Here is a 21,949-nt window from a genome sequence, read left to right as displayed (position 1 = left end):
TCTGAATGGCTATCTTCCTCTCAGTCCATTTCCTCACTAGAGAATGCTTTTTTCTTTCTTAATTAAAAAATGTTTAATGTGGATAACATAGATTTAATAGGCACTGGGCCACTGAGATGATTCCATAGCTAAGGGTGACTGATACCAAGCCTGACAACATGAGTGTGATATCCCTGGGACCCACATTGCTGGAAGGATAGAACTGTCTCTCAAAAGTTGTCCTCTGACATCCGCATGTATGCTGTGGCATACGTGCACAAATACAAATGCATCAATAAATGAAAAAAATTATAAAGAATGATCATTAAGAGTAAAGAGGGGTTGGAGAGATGGCTCAGTAGTTAAGAACACACTGGCTGCTCTTCCAGAGGTTCAGAGTTCAAGTCCCAATAGCCATATGGTGGCTCACAAACAACAATAATGCCAGTCTCATGGGATCTGAAACCCTCTTCTAGCCTCTAAGGGCACACCGCACATACATGGTGCAGAGACATATGTGCAGTGTAAATACACATACACATAAAATTAAAAAAAAAAAAGAAGAAATTTAAAGCAGACTACAGAAGAGGCACTGAGAAAAATGGCAGTATATACCCAAGACACAGATGACAGGCTTCTTAAGAGCATTATCCAAAAAGTTCTTGAGATGGTATTTGAAATTGCTTTGAATTTGTTAGTTAAAATTCCTAGAGTCTGAAAATTTAAATTCATTACAACATACTTATAGCCATCTCCCAATAGCATCCCAGGATGTCTGTTCTGTAGATCAAAGGGAGGAGGAGCCTTAGGCAGATGCTTGCCAAATGGCGGTCATTTCCCTTTCCACCAGTAGAGGGTGCTGAAAAGACACCAGGAGCAGTTCCTCTGCTTCCAGGGCTTGGCTTTCAGAGAGCACCAGGCAGCTCAAGTATCAGCAACTGTCAGACCACCACCCAACTTGCCCCAAACTGTCATCAACTCTGTGGCTGCTTGCTGACCTCCTCCCTGTGGCTGACCTACTACAAGGGTGCCCTTGCTTCAGTGATCTAGTATCAAAACTACAATCAAAATACCTTTTTATGACAGAAATCCTGAAGCCAGTCATGGTGAATAGTCACTGACTATAATAGCACTTGTGAAGTAGAGGCAGGAGAATCAGGAGTTTAAAGACTGCTCAGCTATACACCCAATTCTTCAAGTCAGCCTGTGCTAAAAAACTTTTTTTTATAAAAAGAACAGAAAGAATTGAGTCGATGACTGACTTGGTGGGTAATAGCACTTGCCACCAAGCCTGACATCCCGAAATAAACCCCCAGCACACACACGATGAACAAAAATCTTGGGAGATGTTCTCTAACCTCAAGAGCACTGTGGCATGTATATACCCATATAATTTTCACTTCCAGTCTGTGAATACAGAGCATACAGAGCATATTGTTAGCAGCCTGTGTCTTGACCGAACTCATTTTTCCCTCACCAACCCAATCAAGCCTTTGCTTATTTTTGAGACAGGGTGTCAAATAGACCTTGAATCAAAGTCATTATGTAGTTGAAGATGATCTTAAACTTTTGATCCCTCTGCCTCCACCTACCAAGTCCTGGGATTACATGTGTGCACTCTGACAGCTAGTTCATTCAGTACTGGGATGTAACACAGTCTGTGTGCATGTTGGGCAGGTACTCTAGCATCTGAGTCACATGCCCAGCCTAATTCCAGCACTGTGACAATTCCTGATACACTATATAATCTTTCCCACATCGGGATCCACTCCTGAAATATTTTCCACAAAACCAGTCAATTCTCCACTTTCAAGATACTCTCTAAAAGTGGCATTTCTGTCACAATGTATAAAGTATTTTTTCCTTTCTTTAAAAAAAAAAAAATTCAGCACTGTCTCTTTCTTTCAAGGGATTTCCTGATCTAAAGTCACTTAATTTACATCTTCACTGACTACCACTCCCAGCTGCAAGGGGTTATTCACCAACAACAGTCTGTCCGAATTACACACCCCAGGCATTACACAACCAACACTAGGTTACTCAGCTATCTGCTAGGCAAAAGCAAACTGTTATTTTCTCATAGAATTTTCTTTTATTTATTCTTATTTTATGTGCATTGGTGTTTTTTCTCCATATATGTCTGTATGAGGATGTCATATCCCCTGTAACTGGAGTTAAAGACAGTTGTGAGCTGTCGTGTGGATTCTGGGAATTGAAATGGGGTCCTTTGGAAGAGCAGGCAGTGCTCTTAACTGCTAAGCCATCTCTCCAGCCCCAAGAATTTTCTTTAGAAAAACTGCCCCTATGTAGACGAGTCAAAGCAGGTACTTCATTAGTTATAATTCTCTAATCTCAGCTTTCATTAGTTATAATTCTCTAGTCTCAGCTTAGGTGGTGACCACGCCTGTAACCCCAGCCAATTGGGAGACAGAGAGAGGAGGGTCACTGTGAGGACAAGACTACACAGGGCCATCATTTATTTCAGGCCAGCCTGGGCTACAATGAAATCTCAAAAATAAAACAAAACAAGAATATTTCATATTTCTCCCATGGACTCCTTCCGACTCTCAGGAGTTCTCTCTCAATTTTTCTTAAAAAAAAATTTTTTTTTCATTCTGTTCAAAAATAAAAAAAAAAAATTCCAGTCTTCATTCTAAAACCAGAAGACTAGAAATAAATAGTTTTTATTTTGGCATGAACAATTTATTTTGCTACAGAAAGTACAGATGAAAATTAGTAAGACTGCAAACATTAATCATAAGCAAAGAACAACTGGTGCTAAACTATGAACTTCAATTCTTCCCTTGCATTTAAAGTACTGTCATACAGTTTCCTCATCTCTAATCTTACCATCTAAGGTCTCATCTCTCCACAGCGTCTTTTATTTCACCACTGTATAGAGCAGAAAATACAACATGATTTTACCAAATATAAGTCCATCTTACCAAGTGCTCTTGCTACGGCCAAGAAAGGAATCTGATCAATGACTGTACTCCTTCTCACAGGTCCACTGTGAGTGAGCCGAGGTCTTTTCCAAACTACACGATTCACTCCAGACTTGTTCATCACACTAAAAAGTGAACAGAGTTCATAAGTAGTCTAAATGATTAAAATACAACCAACCCCGAGATGTTAAGAATTAACAAAATTAGACTATGTTATCACAAAATAATGACATACATTCAAGTACAAAGATATAACAAGCCAAGGTTCTTGGCTATAAAAAGACAGACAAAACAGGTTAGGATTTACATGAGAGGGATTTGACTAGATTAGGCCAAATAGAACCAAATGCAAATAATATGAAAATGAAGCACAGGACGGCAGGACTCAAAACAATAAGAAGGGTGAAAAAGAGCCTTGATAAATGGACACATTTATATATAATAAATTTAAAAGTGTTTTGCCGTTTTACTGGGATTGAGGGAAACAGAGGAATGTCCGCTACAATGATTCTGCTTTGAAGGTAACAGGAGCTGGGCATGCTTACCCAGACCTCCAGGACCCTGGAAGGCTGTGGCAGAAGGCTCAGCGCCTCTCTGGAGCACATATTCCTATATAATCCAAAGCATGAAACTAGACCTCGAAAATATAACAGCTTTATTGATATATATCTGGGAGTTAAAAGATAGGAAAATCCTCCTACAACTTTGCCAAAGAAGCAATAAAAATCTTTATACAGGAGTTAGTCACCTCAGGGTACCTAAAACTTTCATAAGTATAGTTAATTATTTCTTTAAAAGAATCAAAGTATAATGGAGATGATTGCTAATTCTGTGCTTGCCGTGACTGAATGGGATTTACTTAAAAGAAACTGACCCTTATTTCAAATTAACCATGCTTTCTCTGTGCCACACCCTCCAACACACACACACACACACACACACACACACACACACACACGCACGCACGCACGCACGCACGCACGCACGCACGCACGCACGGTTTCTCTGATTTTTTTTTTTTAATGTCAGTAGAGGAGCTAGAGAAATAGCTGAGTCTATGAAGTGCCTGCCATGAAAACAGGAAACCTTTAGTTCTATCCTCAGAAACCAAATAAAAGCAAGGCATGCTGGGCTGGTGGTACACCCAAAGATGAATGCAGGCTGGTGAGTCTGACAGAAGGATCCCTGGCTCGCTGGCCATTCAGCCTACACAAGTCAGCAAGGCCAGGACACAGAGAGAGACATCTCCAACACCAGGTGAACAAACCATCTCCCAAGGTATGTTGGCCTGGGTACCTGCAATCCCACCTACTAAGAAGACTGGGCCGGAGGATCATGAAATTTAAGGTCACCTGGACACCTAATGAGAAACTCATCTCCAAATATAATCAAGGGGAGCAGAAAGATATTCTGGGGGGTAAAAGGGCTTGCCACCAAGCCTGGTGACTGAAGCTCAATCCACAAGCCCCACATAGTAGAAGGAAAGAGCTGTTTCCTGCAAGGTGTTTTCTGGCCTTTATGCATGCCTACACAACACAAATAAATGGAATAAAAAATTCAAAGTTGACAGAAGATATGCAAACCACTTGATATGAAAACTTTCCCCACCCCACTGGTGGGAACTGAACACTGAACCTTGAGCATGCTAGGCACCCACCTGATTTGCCACTAGCCCAACATACTGATTTGCCAGATAGACTCACTATTAATAAAAAGTCTGACACACTGAGGCATGTGTCACCTTATTAGTTTACTGTATTGACTTTGAGTAGCAGGGCTCTATCTCCCTAAACTAAGCGAACACTAACTCTATGTGCACTGAGAGTCAACTGGCTTCACAGTCTGGAAAACTAGACTAGGGATACAGCTCAATTGTAAAGCATCTGGCTAGCATATATGAGCCCTTAGGTTCAATATCCAGTACTACAGAAAAAAAAAAGAAGAAAAGACTAAAAAAAAGGACAGTAGTGATGGTTGAATGCACTGAAGCACTTGAGGTTGCAAGCCTGTCAACCTGAACTCAATCTCTAGGACTTATGTAAAAGCCAGACATAAGGGGTTGGGGATTTAGCTCAGCGGTAGAGCGCTTGCCTAGCAAGCGCAAGGCCCTGGGTTCGGTCCCCAGCTCTGAAAAAAGAAAAGGGAAAAGCCAGACATAAGTGCAGGGACATCTGTAATCCCAGCACTACTCCAGGGAAATAAAAGACAGAGATAGGAGAATCAGTGAAGCTTTCTGGTCACCTAACATGGTATATCAGCAGAAAAAGAGCAAGAAACCCTGTGTCACAAGGTAGAAGACAGGAAGAAACGTCAATTGTCCTCTGACCTCTACACTTTCCATGGCGCACACACTCCCAACAAGACTGACAGGGAGAGAGTAAGTAGACAAGTTTATCTAAAGAGGACAAGCAACACGAGTCAGGAGAGCCAAGCAACAGTGGGAAATGGTCAATATGCATTGTGCTACGTTAATACAATGCTAGGAAACACTGTAAGTAGGAAATGGGAAACTGACTCTATAGCTTAATTTTTATTAAACTTAAGCAGTCACATGTGGCCAGTGGTCATCACTGATATGGTGACAGTACAGCTGAAACAGATTGAAACAGAAAAACCAAAAATGTCTATATAGAGCAGAATTCCAAAAAGTCCCTTGTTCACCATTCTTTTGGAGATTAAGTTCACCTTTCAGTTCTAAAACCAGGGAGAGTTAGAACACTAAAGGCAGTCACTTTCTTATGTTTCTTCAAAGCTGAAACTCAAATGGGGAGAATGAAGTAAACTGGCCATTCACAAGAAGATCAAACAGGAGCGATGCAACAAGAACCAATACCAGCATTCTGTCCTCGAACCATCTTAAAGCCCAAGTGTTCTCTCTAAAGACTACACACCTGACAGGTGAGCCTCAGCACAGAGCAATTCCAGGAGCTGTCTCCAACACAAATGCACTCAAGAGTTCCCCTGAGAGTTCACTGGCAAGGATATTATGGTCCTTGAGTGTCTGAGAAACAAGACAAATGATGGTACTGTTTGTTTAAGAAAAAAAAAGTCTAAAACCAAAGCAAAGTTACAAGACACTACACTTTCACTGCACACTCTGCTCTTGTTCTGTATTAAAAGGCAAATGGAGAGGAACAGCCTGACACGCAGAGAGCTGACTGCGCATCAACAGAAGGCTGCAAAAACAAGAGTGCTGGCCAGCAGCCTAGGTCAGGATTGAGGGAAGACAGGAAATAACTTATCATAAAATGGCTCAATTTTTGCAAAAATACACCTGCTCCCAAATGGCAAAAGGCATGTGTCCAACTGTCCAGATGGTATTTTTAAGTGAAAAGGCAAAAGTTATAAACTCTTTCTTTTTAAATGCTATTAAAGATCAAAGAAAAAATCAAATAAAATAACTAAAAATTAAGTTAAAAACCAAGAAAATAATCAAGAACAAAACCTTCTTAAAAATATAATGAAAAGACACCAGACCCACCAATATTAAACATATACAGAAAAAGATCAGTGGCACAATTAAATGGCAGAGATCTGCCTACATGTGCAAGGACTGGGTCTGACCTACAGAAATGCCAAAAAAGAAAATAATGCCTCAATTTAAAATATTGTAAGGGCCAAATATGGTGGCACAATCAGGAAGCAATCACAGATAATCTCTGTGAAATCAAGGCCAACCTGGTCTAAAGCCAAAGCTACAGAGTGAGACCCTGTCTCAAAAAAATAAGAAAGAAAATGGGGAACTGGAAATACAAGTCAGCAGGAGGGTGCTTGCTTAGTATGCATAAGACTTTCAGTTTAATCCCAAGTAACACTAACACTAACACACACACACACACACACACACACACACAAAAGGAAGGAGGGAGGGAGGGGAGGGAGGGAGGGAGCGAGGGAGGGAAGGAGGGAAGGAGGGAAACAGGGGAGGGGAGAATATAGTACTAGTAAATGAAAGACAGAAAAAGACAATTATGTGTACAGCTATCTCTCATAGGACTATAACCTGAAAACAGATTCATTTAAGATTGCACAGTATAGAACAAAAATAATAAAAATATCCAAGACAGCAATTTCAAGGTCAAAGGAAATCTTGAAAACAATCCTTAGGATTCTCAGGAGTCCCTCTGTAGCCATCAAAATGACTGTTTTGTGGCCTTGGCTCAGAGAACTTGCTTTGTAGATAATGCTGACCTCAACCTACAGCAGTTTCCCTGCCTCTGCTCCCAAATGCTGGGGTTATAGGCAATTGCCACCACTGCTGGCTTAACAGATTTTCAATAAACACCCACTCTGTAATTCAGACCTGACTACAATTTATTATTTAACTTGGGCTGGCTACCAACTCATGACAATCCTGCTTTATGCCCTAGAATGCTGGGATAGTAGGCATGAGCCCCAATACCCAACATAATCAAGTAAGTTTCATATGTGCCAGGAACTCAGCATCTTCTAACAAGACTGCAGGGCTAGTGGTGGTTCAGCACTGAGGAGCACTTACTGCTCTTACAGAGAACCTGAGTTCCATTCCCAGCAGCCTCACTGGTAACTCACAGGCACTTCAATTCCAGGTCCAGAAGATCCAATGCCCTCTTCCAGACTCCACAGTGACTTGCATATATGTGGCATAGATTCAAATGCATGTATGCACTCACATATAATAAAGACCTAACTATAAGGTCTGTACACAAGTTAAACTGCACACTTGTTGGAAGCCACAGCTACGTTTGTAAATAGAAATGTGTAGTCTATACAGAGTCTGTAGCCAGATGAAGCTTCACCCCAGGGTCATTTTACAATAAGCAATGCTGTCCTACAACAAAGCTGACATTTGTTTATCTTAACCAGAAAAAGTACAAGAAGAAGATAAACTCAGGCCATCTTTCAGCAAAATAAAAACAAAAGCCTGGTCAGCCTCCTAATCAAGAAGAGGTCTGTAATTGTCCAAGCAGTTATTCACTGCCGAATAGAAAAATATTCCCTGTGTCTGTACTATATTGCTTAGGTTTTTTTATTTTTGAAATTCTAGTTTAAGATTAAAATCTAAAAGGTGAAGCTGAATACATATTAGAAATAGTGTCTCTCAAAATGCAGTCTGGAGAGTCCTCAATAAATGCCAAAGCTTTCTGAGCAGGTGTGCAGAGTCAGCTGTTTTCATATGAGGACCATGTGATAGAGATAGTTTTTCAGGAGTAGAAGACTGGCTATGCTACAGAACCCCAGGAGAAGTGGTTAAATGATGAAATCATGTACTACAAAACCTAGTATGAGGGCTTCTAACCACATACTATTCTGGAATAAGCAAAACTATGACAGTGAATAGGTCACTGGTTACCAACAATAGGAATGGGCACTGAATAGGCAGAGTGCACAGATGATATTTGTTTTGCTTTTGGGAAAAGCATCTCTTCTATGTAGCTCATACTATATGGCCCAAGATGGGATCAAACTTACAGGTACACAGTCTTGTGGCTGTTAGTGCATAATAAAACTACTTTCCACGTAATACATTTACTCTTCCCTGGGCTTGGTGACACATACTTTAATCCCAGTACTTGAAATGTAGAAGTAGGAGGACCTCTATGAGTTTAAGGCTAACCTGGCCCATACAGTGTCTCAAAAAATAAACATATTAAAAATGTGTGTGTGTGTCCAGCTATTGCAACCAAAGGTAACATTCCATGACAGACAAAAGACAGAAGATATGAAAGACTAGTTGTCACCTACTAAACACTGCCAAGTTCTGCAAAAATAGAAAAGCATGCTATTCTTGTCAATGAAGTGTTTTCTCTCACTGTAGACTGTACACACACAATACATATATACATATACAACACATACATACATACATACATACATGGCCCAAGAGACTTAAAAAGGAGAACACTTTTCTAAATATCTAGGATTATGATAAAGATAAACTGTAAAAACAGTATCTGCAAGGTACATGGCCTAGTCTAACTGTTCTGCTCTGTCCAGATTCTGAAGGTCTTGTATTTATTTGAAAGGCTTAAAATAAAATTCTACCTACTGTTACTTGAGATATTACTTCTCCTTTAGAACCATTTTCATAAGTAAAGCAATCCAAAATAAGGTAAATATGAATATATAAATATTTTTGCAACAAGCACATGAAAACCCATAATACTAGAAGATCAAGTGCTTTAAAAAGGAAGCATAACAAGTATAGCTGCCATGCATGTAACCCCAGCAAAGCACTTGGGAGGAAGAGGCAGGAAGATCAGGAGTTCCAGGTCAGGCTCAGCTATATAAAATTCTATCTCAAAAAAAGAGTGGGAAGCAAGAGGAAGGATTCGTGTATAATCCCAGAACTGTGGGAACTAAAGCAGAGAATAACAAGCTGGAGACCAGCCTTGGCTGGAGTGTGAGTTACATATCAGGCCGGACTACATAACAAAACCTTGCTTCAATAAAAGGTAGTGGGGGGGTGTAGAAAGACAAAAGACAGAGTAGATACAGTTAGCTAGCCAGAACCAAAATAAAACAGACAAAACAATTACCTCCCGCCAAGTCCTTCAATTCTTTCTCTTTCCTTGGGAAGTTCTGGCTTGTGATCTTGTGTCACCTCCACAGCTCTCACAAAATCATCCTTTGGGTCATCCTGAATTCCAAGGACCACTCCAGAGTCACCTACATGAGCTACATACATCTTCATGCCCCGTATGATAACCACACTGGCAGTTGTTCCGGACGTGCTGGGAAGACCTGTCATAGTCTTTGGCCATTCTGCTGTAGTAAGAAAGAAAACATTTTTATATTTTACTTCTCTAGATATACACATTAGAACAGTTATCAGAATATAAAAAGCAACCTGTCTTGAATTGGCATGTTAATGAGTTTGTACAGCAAAAAGCTTAAGAAAAACATCTTGAGCAGGAGATACAGCTCGGCAGCAGAGCATTTGCTCTAGTATTCTCAAGATTCTAGATGCAATTCCTAGTACAGAATGAACAGGAGGGAGGAGAGGGAGGGAGGGAGGGAGGGAGGGAGGGAGGGAGGGAGGGAAAGCTTAGAATCAACTTGTCTGAGGTAGGGTTTCCATTGCTGTGATAAAACACCATGACCAAAACAAGCATGGGGGAGTTGGGGATTTGGCTCAGTGGTAGAGCGCTTGCCTAGCAAGCGCAAGGCCCTGGGTTTGGTCCCCAGCTCCGAAAAAAAAAAAGAAAAAAAAAGAAAACAAGCATGGGAAGAAAAGGGTTTTTTTTTTTTTTGTTATCTATTTATTGTGTACAGTGTTTTGCCTGCATGTATGCCTACACACCAGAAAAGGGCATCAGATCTCATTATAGGTGGTTGTGAACCACCATGTGGTTGCTGGGATTTGAACTCAGGACCTCTGGAAGAGCAGTCAGTGCTCTTAACCTCTGAACCATCTCTCCAGCCCCAGGAAAGGGCTTATTTCATCTTGCATTTCCACATCACATTCTATCATCAAAGTCGGGGCAGGAACTCAAGGCAGGAACCTAGAGGTAAGAGCTGATGGCAGAGACCATGGACGTCTTGCTCCTCATGGCTTTCCCATCCTGCCGCCTTAGATAACCCTGGACTACCAGCCCAGGGGTGGTGCTGCCTATAGTGAGCTGGGCCCTCCTGCATCGACCATCAATTAAGAAAATGCACCATAGGCTTGACCAGAGGTCAATCTGGTCAAGTATTTTCTTAGCTGAGGTTCCCTCTTCCAAAATGATTCTATCTCGTGCCAAAATGACATAAAACTAACTAGAACGCTACCTGAGAATTTAAATTAAATCCTCTAATCAATACATTTATTATAAATATAGAATAAAACTATAAACCAATACTGAGAAAAATTACAGGATAAATTTTCTATTTCCGTAGAAGCAAAGGTATGTTAAGTTCTCTTTGTTTTCTTTGTTAGGAAGCAAACCCAAGGCGTCCCACATGCCACACAAATCTACCTACCAGTACGCAGCAGCCAAGCTCTGCAGTACAGTTGGTTGTAATACCATTTTGTCAAATTCTAGCACCTGTATCTCTCCTGAAATAACCACTTGGTCTTATTTTTAAACAACTTTTAAATATCCAAGTATTTGGTTTTGGTTTTTGGGGTTTGGTGGGGTTTTTTTGTTTTGTCTTGTTTTTTGAAACAAGATATCACTATGTAGCCCTAACTGGCTTGGAACTGGCTATGTAGATCATGCCTATTCTTGAACTCAGAGACTCTCCCTCTGCCTCCCATATTTTCGTGTGTGTGTGTGTGTGTGTGTGTGTGTGTGTGTGTGTGTGTGTGTGTGTGTGTGTGTGTGTCTGCGTGCGCGCGCGTCTGTGTATGTGATTGACTATTATGTGCACCATGTGTGCAGAGCCCAAACAGGCCAGAAGAGGCCATCAAATTCCCTGGAGCTGGAGTTATAGGCAGTGGTCGGTCTCCTGATGTAGGTGCTAGGAACTGAAGGCAGGTCCTCTGCAAAAGCAGGATGTGCTCTTAACTGCTAAACCATCTCTCCACCCACCTAACAACATTTACTGAACATCATGTACAAGGTTCTGTACAAAGAAGATTGAACATATTACTTCAAATACTTACAAGTAAGCCTGTAAGACAAAATTATCCTAGTGGTGGTACACATCTTTAATCCCAGCAGTCAGGAGGCAGAGGCAGGCAGATGTCAGTTGGAGGCCAGTCTAATATACAAAGTAAGTTCCAGGACAGCCAAAGCTACATAGAGAAACCCTGTCTTAAAAAACAAAAACAAATTATTCCTATTTCATCTTACAAATGAAGAAACCAACACTTTGCATGGTAAAGAAGCCTGCTTAAAATAAATATTAAATAACAGAATCTCAAGTCAATTTCAAACCATATACTGTCTAGTTAAATTCAGGGACAGTCAATTCTGTAGTACTAAACTGAAACTGTAAATTCATGATGGCAGATTGAATCACTTATCAGATATTCTGCTCACTGAAAGTCTACCGACAGGACAAAATATAAAAGTAACCCTATAGCAGACATGAAGCACAGAAAAGGTCACAAGCAAATAGTCCAGTAAGTTGGAACAAACAGAATTATACTAGGATAACTGCAGAAGGCAGTCATCTGATAAGCAAGAAAAGTTAACAAGAAAGAATAAATTGGTTCTCCTTAATTGAGTTCAAGAAAAATTAGTAAAAGCTGAAGATAATGGGTGGTAGCAAGGCCGGAGCCCCAGTCAGTAGTGAGGAGCACACGCTGCTCAATCACGAGGACCACAGCATCCACACCTCTGACTCCAGCCCCAAGAAATCCAACACCTTCTGGCCCCACCAGTTTACTTAGTAAATTACCAAAAACAGAATCAGAAATACTTCACAGAATGAAGGAAGCTATACAAAATGTTCCTAAAACTGAAATCAGTCAGACAGGCCACCTAAGGAAAAAAGAATATGCCTAAATAGGCCTACAGCCAAAGAGAAAACAAAAAGGCATGCAAAGGCATTCGATTTTGATTCAGTCACCTGATAAACAGTAATTAAAAGCCACAAGAGAGCACAGCATGAGTACACCTGCTTAAAGTATGACACAGCAAATGTGGCCAGAAACACCGAGCAACAACCAATCAGCTGCTGCAGAGAGCATGCGTGTAAACTGGAGCACTACAGGAGCACTTGGATATCCTGCAAGAGGGAAGACAGGCTCCTCCTCAACCACGCTTAGGAATACACCACACACTACTGCAGAAACACATGGCCAGGGCAGCACTGTTCATAAAGGGGAAAGAAAAGTAAACATCAATCCTGATGCCCTCTACGTAATGCCTAAGAATCTCAGAAACTCCTGAGATAAAGGACATATACAGTGACTTACCACAAAAATACTGTGTTCAATTCACCTGATCAAACTACTAAAAACATCAACAAGCAGCACAGAAGGAAGGTTCAAGTAACGGTTACTCCTTGGAAGTAAACAAAAACATGAAGTCACGGTGGCAGAAAACTAATCCTACCTACTAGAAGGCTGAAGTGGGAGGATCAACAGTTCAAGGCAAGCTTGGGCAACTTCATGAGACTATCTCAAGAAAGTCAAAAGGAAAGCCTATCAAGAATGCACTGACTTCTATATTCAATACCTAGAACACAAATAAGACCAGCATAGATATACAGGTATGTGTACAATACAGGCAATGTCACCTTCTCTACCTGGACAGTACATATACTTATTCATTACTGACGTTCAGCCATCTGTGATGCCAGGCATGTAGTCCTAGTTCTAGGGAGACAGAGGCAGAAGAGTTGATGAGTTCAGGACCAGCCTGGTCTAGATATCATGTCCTAAGCTAACCAGGGCTACACAGAAAGAACCCATGTGTCTAAATAAATAAATAAACAATAACAAAAGACAAATTCAGAAAAAAATACAAGTAATTGAGTCATGTTCAAAATCCACCTGAGAGGGGATTTAGCTCAGTGGTAGAGCTAAAAAGCCCTGGGTTCGATCCTCAGCTCCGAAAAAAAAAAATCCACCTGAGTAAAACGGGTAAATGTGTGTACAAGTAAGACAGAGCCACAATATTATTTAAATCACATTTCTGAATCTGACTTGATGGTACACACTTGTAATATCAGCATTTGGGAGGTAGAAGGAGGAGGATCAAGAGTTCAAAGTTATCTTCAGCTACATACAGAATTCCAGGGCAACCTGTCCTATATGAACCTCTGATTCAAAAAAGAAAATTTATAGTCCGGCATAGTGGTGAAAGCCTTTAGTCTGGAAGGGAAAAACAGGTAGAGTCTGTTTGACATGGTGAGTACCAGGTCAACCAGAGCTATATAGAGAGACCATATTCAAAAAGGGGGGGTGGTGAGAAAAGAAAAATTTTAAAATGATGGCTCAGCGAGCAAAGGTACTTGCCCCCTAGTTCCTGGAAACCATGACACCTCGAGAACCAACTCCTACAAACTGCTCTCTGAACTTCACAAGCTGCTGTAAAACATGTTTCCACACACATACACAAAATAAATAGATAAATGTAAAAGAAGCCCATGAGCAAATTGTATGAACAAATGGATATTCTGCAATGGACTAAAAACAATGAAATTCACTTGAAATGCTACCTTTCTCATGTTATAATTTGTCTCAGATGTAGTTCTGAATTTAAACTAGTCTATTTATAGCATTTGATAACTGAGTTAAAGCAATCCTCCACCTGTTCTTTAATATTCTTATATATGTTTTCAAAAAAAAAAAACACTTGGTTTTTAGTGTTTTGTGAAGGTTTTGTTGTTTTTAATATGAAGTGTCTCACTATTTTCCAGGCTAGAGGGAACCCATGACTGTTGTACAATTATAACAGGATCGTGGGCTATGCACCACTGCACCAGAGCCAGGATAAATATATAACATAACTAGCTTCACACCTATATGGGTGGCTAATGTGTACACCTACAAAGAACCCTGCCCTTCAGTGTGTGTATCACAGCAATAATGTGGCATTTGGGGAGGATGTTGGGATGTTGTTGTTGCTATTATTTTCCTTCATTACCCAGACTAGGAACAACCACGAGATCCTCTGGCCTCAACCTCCCTAACTGGAATTTCAGTCTTACCTTGAACCAGGTAAGATTCAGTACCTTTCTTCTTTTTATTCATTTATTTTAAAATATTTGTTTTAGTGGTACTGGAGAGTGAACCCAAGATCTTACGCATCCTAGGCAAATGAACCACCTCCAGTGTCTTTTTTGTTTTGTTTTCTAAAGATTTTTCATTTTTATGCATGTATGGGCATCTGCATGCATATCTGTGAATCACATGTATGCCTTATGCCTAAGCAAGCCAAAAGTGGGCACTGGATCCCCTAGAACTGGAACCAAACCTGGGTCCTCTACAGGAGCAGTGAGTACTCTTAACTTCTGAACCATCTTTCTATCCCCAAACTTTGAGGTAGGATTTCATTATGTAGCGAAGGCTAGCTATGCAACTCAGACTAATCCTAAACTCATAGTAATCCTATAATCTTAGCCTCTGTAGTGTTGGGATTACATTCTCAGCCAACTTACTCAGCTAAGACTCAGTTTTCTTTAAAAAAATAAATAAAATAATAATAATAGTAATAACAACAACAACAACAACCTTTTGAGTTTGGAATGGTGACATACACCTGTACTCCAAGCTCCTGGGAGGAAGAGTCAGAATCAGGTTCAAGGAGAGTCTAGGTTATGTGAGATGGATAAAAGCAAGTAGGAAAGAGAGGAGAAAGATTTTAATAAAAAAAAATTACAAATAAGCAAAAAATGTACGTGTACTTTGTGGCAAATTTAAAACTTAGGGAACGGGGTTGGGGATTTAGCTCAGTGGTAGAGCGCTTGCCTAGCAAACGCGAGGCCCTGGGTTCGGTCCCCAGCTCCGAAAAAAAAAGAAAAAAGAAAAAGAAAAAAAAAAAAAAAACTTAGGGCACATACTGTATACCTGCTAGCAATATACTCATTTAACTCCTAGGAGGTGGACAGAACTGTCATCAGCTCCACCTTACAGATAAGGACACTCTGGCACCATAGTCTTATGCAAAGTCACAACGTAAATAAGAAAAGCTTGATTTAAACCAAGCCAAAAATCCCTTCCTAGCTCTTACCATGTTGGGAAGCCTATTATGGGGAGAACAGATTGTGTACAGGTCTTTGGGGACATGGTGAAAGTAACACTCTCCTCCAAAAAACACACTAAAAGCAATTATCACAGTCTCTAAAAAATCATAAAGACTGGCACAGATAGTAAAACACAAAGGAGCAGAGCAGATGATGATATATATCTGTATATAAACTTTATTCATCTCAACAATGTAAGAGGTAGCCAAGCATGACAGCACTTGGGAGTCTGAGACAGGAAGATCACCATGTGAATTCAAGGCTAGCCTAGGATACACAGTGAGTTCCAGGATAGCCCAAACTACAGAGTGAATGCTTGTCTCAAAAAGAAAAAAGAAGGGGTTGGGGATTTAGCTCAGTGGTAGAGCGCTTGCCTAGCAAGCACAAGGTCCTGGGTTCAGTCCCCAGCTCCGAAAAAAAGAAAAGAAAAAAAAAAAAAAAGAAAAGAAAAAAGAAAAAGGTCTGAGAACCCTTGGAAAATGACACAATTATAAATCAAATGATTTAGAAAATGAAATGAGGCTGCAGTTTCTGATTCATATTCCTTATTTTTTTTTTTTCCGGAGCTGGGGACCGAACCCAGGGCCTTGCGCTTGCTAGGCAATCATATTCCTTATTGAAATAAATATAGACTATTACAGGAAAAAGACCTTAACAAAACCATCCTAGAATCTGGCCAAGTCCCCAGGCTTCTGACCTTTCTAAGATCTGTTCCTTCGGTTTTGTACTTTCCTTTCTGCTCTGGCAAAAAGTCAACTTATTTTCTTGAACTAATACTGAGTAATTATTCATAGTACCTAATTCCTACAAACAGGAGAATTCTACATCAGTAATCCTAAACTGGTTTCTACTGCTCTAAAAAAATAATTAAGACTAGGTAATTATTTTATTTCATTTTGAAACAGGATGTCACTCCGTAAACCTGGCTCAAACTTCCAGTGACCTTGAGCTAGGATTACAAGCATTCACAAACACATAGTGAGACCCTATCTAAAAAATAAATCCATTAAAAAAAATTAAACTAGTGCTATATTTGGTAATTTAAGAAGTATTTGTCAGGTTTTCCACTGTAGTCTATTTCCTTTGGAATTAACTATTTTGGGAGGAAGCTATCTGAGGAGACGAAAATACATTTTTAGTGGGCTGTTATTCTTCTGAAACCTGTGAGTATGGCACCATTCGGAAAGGGGTCTTTGCAGATGAAAGTAGGTAAAGATCCTTAAAGAGATCATCCTGGATTAGAGTGGGCACTCAGTAGAGAGAAGGGAAGACAATGCAGAGAAGGGAATACAAAGACCAGGCTGAGATGCAAAGATGCATCCATCTTTAAACCAAGAAAGGCAGGCAAAGGATGGTTGACAGCCACCAGGGACAGGCGTAGAACAGATTCTCCCTAAGGAGCCCACTCTCATGACTCCTTGATTTCCAACTTCTGACATCCAAAGCCATAAAAGCCATCTAAAGTTTCTACTGTTTCAAACCACCCAGATACTAGAGGGAGCACTCCTAGGAAGCTAGCCTAACTCTGTTGGATAAATTTTCACTGATGAGTTTTGTTTTATGTTTACTTATTTATTTTGTGGGCAGGAGATTCAAGCCACAGCTTACAGGAGGTCTTAAGACATCTTGAAGTCAGTTCTCTCGTTCCACCAAGAGTTTCCAGGGATCAAATCCAAGTAATTAGGCTTTCCAGCAAGCCCTGCTATCCACTGAGTCATCTTGCTGCCCCAATGCACAATTAGTTTTGTATGTCTACGTGTATGTATAAGTACACATGTGCAGGACACCGGCATATGTGTACACATGTACATATGTAGGAGGCCAAGACTGGTCCCGAGCAGCTTATGGGGCTGCTGTTAACACCTCTCCTGCTTTCCTCCTCAGCATAGTGCACCTGCTCCACAGGTAAAGGTGTTTCCTGACAACCCTGACAACCTGAACTATCCTCAGGGCTCAGATAACACAGAGGAACAAGAACCTACTCCTACCAATTGTCTGTCCCCTGACTTATACCCACTCCCCACACATAATAAACAAACAAATCAATGTTTTTATTAAAATATGAAGAAGCTGATTTATGTCATCATTATACCAGACAGATTTCAACTAAGTTCAACTGACTGTTGAGCCGCTACTTTACTTCATGTGCTGTATCGACAACCCTAAGAGTCTAGTTACAAGTAAGGCAATTGCAGCCAGCAATCTCAAGACTCAGCTAAGAGGCAGACTTAAGGACATGCTGGTCTCTCAGTGGTCCATATGATCTTTAGAGAAGTTCCTCATAATAATTCTAAGAGCTCATCTGCCCTTTGTGCTATGTTGACTCATGCACTGGTGGTATAACTTCGAGTGCCTTATCAGTGCTCATGACAGAAGCCTCAAAGTGGGCTAGCTGTCACTTTATTCTTCATAGCTACTCCATTATAGCTGGGCTTGGGGGAAGACTGGTAAGGCATACCTGTAAACCTAGCACGCAAGAGGTGAAACAACAGGATTAAAATCTCAAAACCGGGGGACTGGGAAGACAGCTCAGCTGGTAAAATAATGCAGAACCTACATAAAGTCAGGTGCAGAAGGAAGCTAGAGAGATGACTCATCAGTTAAGGTTACTGGCTGTTCTTCCAGAGGTCCTGAGTTCAATTCCCAGCAACATGGTGGCTTCTGATGCCCTCTTCTAGCATACAGGTACACCCACAGAAGAATAATCATAAACATAAAAAATAAATCTTTAAATGAAAAAAAAAAAGTCAGGTGCACTAAAAGCTTGTAATCCCATCCCTAGAGAGACAGAAAAAGATACCTAGGGTCAATGGCCAGACAGCTTAGCATAATCAGTGAGTTCTACCTCAGCAAGAGACCCTGTCTTTAAAAAAGAAAAGAAACAGTGGACAGACAGTATAACTGAGGAATTACCAAAGGTTATCCTCTAGTCCACACATGCACAAAGACTTCAAAGATAGCCTGGACTACATAATGCAGCCCCATCTCCTTTTAAAAACAAAACAAAACAAAAATGCATTACTTGGTAGTCCAGTGCTGTAATCCCAACCATGGGAAGTGAAGGCAAGAGGATCAGAAATTCATGTGCAGCAAATCAACTATCTGAAACCATGGCTCAGGGGTTGGGGATTTAGCTCAGTGATAGAGCGCTTGCCTAGCAAGCACAAGGCCCTGGGTTCGGTCCTCAGCTCCGGAAAAAAAAAAAGAAAAAGAAAAAAAGAAACCATGGCTCAGGAGGAAAAAGAAAACAAGACAGAAAAGATGAACAGACCCAATGGTGATGGTACATGCCTGAAATCCCAAAGCCAAAGAAAGGAAGAGCAAAGTCAAGGCCCTGGACTATGTGACAGATAAGATCCTACCAGAAAACAAAACACTTGCTTATTTGATATGTATTTTCTTCAAAACAAGTAAGTTTTCTCTCATAAAGAGTATGCTAGAGCATGATGAATTTCTAATTGCCATTTGGAAGACTCAAATGCATATCCAGCAGAGTACCCTACAGCTTCCCACTAAAATCTTTTCTTGTGGCATCAATGATAGTAGCCTACTTATTTTTTGTATCACATGCTTAAATGTATCACTATTCAGAAGATATTAACTCACAGTACCATTATTTTCCAAATGAATGGCACACCATGTCAAAACTTACACATAGGCAGAAACTGATTCAAACCCCAGGAGAGGAGGGGCTCAGGCTGAGAACCCAGTAGCAGACTTGCCTAACATGTACAAAACCCCAAGTCTGGTAAAGGGAAAGAATATTTTGTTTTGCTTTTTTTTTTTTTTTTTTTTTTTTTGGTTCTTTTTTTCGGAGCTGGGGACCGAACCCAGGGCCTTGCACTTCCTAGGCAAGCGCTCTACCACTGAGCTAAATCCCCAACCCCGTTTGTTTTGCTTTTAATAGATGGGGCAGATGATTTCCAGGGGTCACTTCATATTGAGGAGCTATAAACAAGACAGATGTTGGAGGCTGACATCATATTTTTAGATTATAGTATAATTGTATCTTCTTTCCTTTTCCCCTTTCTTCCTCCAAACCCTCCCATGTGCACATACCTTCAAATTCATGGGGTAAAGATCTTAATGTAAGACTACAAATTTTCCATTAGTGGGGGGCTTCAAATCACAACTCAACTAAACTTAAGATGAAACCACTTAACACAGAATACTCAGTGACCTGAAAACACTAATATAATATTCCTTTTCCTACTACACCTGTATATAAAGGTCCTTTCTTTAAATCTACTTCAACCAAATAAATAGTACAAGAAACTAAGTGCAGAAACAGATGAAAACTAAGATGTCTTCCATTAAGCCATACATTAAGAGAGTTGCAAAAATATAAAACAATGCCATTCTTTACACTAAGAATTCTTATTTGGAAATAATATATACTTAGGAATGCTGAGTTTATTATTGTTCTTATTTTTATTTTTAAAAAAAGACTGTATTATTCCTAAGTACATACGTTTCTAGGCTGTCTGTGGATGTGTACCTGAGTGCTGGTGCCTGTGATGGTCGGAGGTACTGGATTCTCCTGGAGATGAAGCTGTATGTAGTTGTGAGCTGCCCACATGGGCACTGGGAATCCTATTCTGGCCCTCTGCTCTCTCCAAGTCTGGTTATCACTTTATAGAGACAGGTTCTATTGTATAACCTGTTGTGGCCTGAAACTAGTTAAGGAAGACCAGGATGCCTCAAACTGACAAAGATCTAACTGCCTCTGTTTCCCAAGCACTGGAATTAAATACATGTATTATTATCCTTTTTAAGTAGGATTTTTACTAACACTGATAGATGTTGCCCACATAAACAACAGCTCCCAGGTCATTAATAACTTAATAGTCCAGGAGCCTGGAATAACAGCTCAACAGTAGAGCATGTACATAATGTATGAGGCTCTGAGTTCAATCTCCAGCACAAAGAAATAACTGCCTAAAAAGCAAAATATTTAAGAACTGCTATTAACCAGTGAGTATAAATAGAGAAAAAAGAATGCTCAATTCCAAAAGAAACTGTAATGTCACATAAGAAATACTGTCTTAAAATCTATATGATTGGGGTTGGGGATTTAGCTCGGTGGTAGAGCGCTTGCCTAGGAAGCGCAAGGCCCTGGGTTCGGTCCCCAGCTCCGGAAAAAAAGAACCAAAAAAAAAAAAAAAAAAACAAAAAAAACTATATGATCAATATATTTTTTGGTTTGGGGCAATAAGCCTAAAAATAAAAAATGTTTTGTTTATTTATGTGTATGAGTTTTATTTGCATGTACGTATATGCCTGGTGCCCAGGAAGGTCAGAAAAGGGTGCTGAATCCACTGGAAATGAAGTTACAGATGGCTGAGGGCTGCCATGTGGGTGCTGGAAACAGAAACCCGGGCTTCTGAAAAAGCAGTAAGCGCTTTTAACCACCGAGCCATCTATATAGTTGCCCTAACCCACTGAAGTTTGTAAGTGTGTGTGTGTGTGTGTGTGTGTGTGTGTGTGTGTGTGTGTGTGTGTGTATAGTGAGTGTTGCACACATGCTCTGAAATGTGTTTTGTTTTCTAAATGTGTATATATTTAAATGTGTGCCTGTTTTGTTTTCTCTTTTTTTTTTCTTTTCTTTTTTTCGGAGCTGGGGACCCAACCCAGGGCCTTGTGCTCGCTAGGCAAGCGCTCTACCGCTGAGCTAAATCCCCAACCCCATCTGTTTTGTTTTCTAAATGTGTATATATTCAGTTTGTTTTACACAAGGTCTCATTATGAAACCCTGACTGACCTGGAACTTGCTCTGTAGACCAGGCTGGCCTTGAACTGAAAGATTTACCTGTTTCTGCCTCCCATTTGTTAGTAGAATTAAAGACATGAGACACCATGCCAATCAAAAGTGAATTATTGGGGGTTGGGGATTTAGCTCAGTGGTAGAGTGCTTGCCTAGCAAGCGCAAGGTCCTGGGTTCCGTCCCCGGAAAAAAAAAAAGTGAATTATTTTAATGTGCCCTGGGAAAATGTGATGACAAAGATGACAAAAAATGGTTAATTAACACAAGTACAGAGGAAGGCTGACTACAGACTAAAAAAACTAAAGAAGACTTTGACTTTACTTAATTGGTAGAAAAGGAATAGCTGAATAAAATTAAGACTTGAAATTTTTTTTAATTTATATTTCCTATATCATAATTCTAATTTACTCAAAATATTTTTAAATTTAAGTTTTAAAGATGGAGTTCATTTAATGCTTTTTTTTAAATTTAAGTTTTGGTTTGTTTTTTTTTTTCTTTTCTTTTTTTCGGAGCTGGAGACCAAACCCAGGGCCAAGTGCTCTACCACTAAGCTAAATCCCCAACCCTAAATTTAAGTTTTAAAGATGGAGTTCATTTAATGCTTCATTCAGTTAAAAAAAAAAGTGTGACTCAATAAGTATTTGTATGTAAGGTTGGA

The 21,949-nt window shown here is 40.1% G+C and overlaps 1 protein-coding gene across 2 annotated transcripts in view; it reads right to left on the bottom strand.

Annotated features, from left to right (window-relative positions):
* Ppm1d (protein phosphatase, Mg2+/Mn2+ dependent, 1D) overlaps nt 1–21,949 on the bottom strand; it is a 36,000-nt gene that overhangs the window by 11,193 nt on the left and 2,858 nt on the right. Inside the window, exons 1-3 of one of the 2 annotated variants that reach the window (XM_087570610.1) lie at nt 11,494–11,644; nt 9,443–9,671; nt 2,925–3,049 (exon numbers count right to left, since the gene is read on the bottom strand). In XM_087570610.1, the coding sequence (XP_087426736.1) occupies nt 2,925–3,049; nt 9,443–9,671; nt 11,494–11,536 (397 nt within the window). In that variant the 5' untranslated portion in view covers nt 11,537–11,644. Of the gene's footprint in view, nt 1–2,924; nt 3,050–9,442; nt 9,672–11,493; nt 11,645–21,949 lie in introns of those variants that run through there. The other variant, NM_001105825.2, reaches the window with a different exon arrangement.

This window comes from Rattus norvegicus, chromosome 10, assembly GCF_021556685.1.
Source record: "Rattus norvegicus strain SHRSP/BbbUtx chromosome 10, alternate assembly SHRSP_T2T, whole genome shotgun sequence".
Lineage (NCBI taxonomy): Eukaryota > Metazoa > Chordata > Mammalia > Rodentia > Muridae > Rattus > Rattus norvegicus.
The sequence above is the reverse complement of the archived record's forward strand: the minus strand, read 5'-3'. Positions and strand labels throughout refer to the sequence as shown.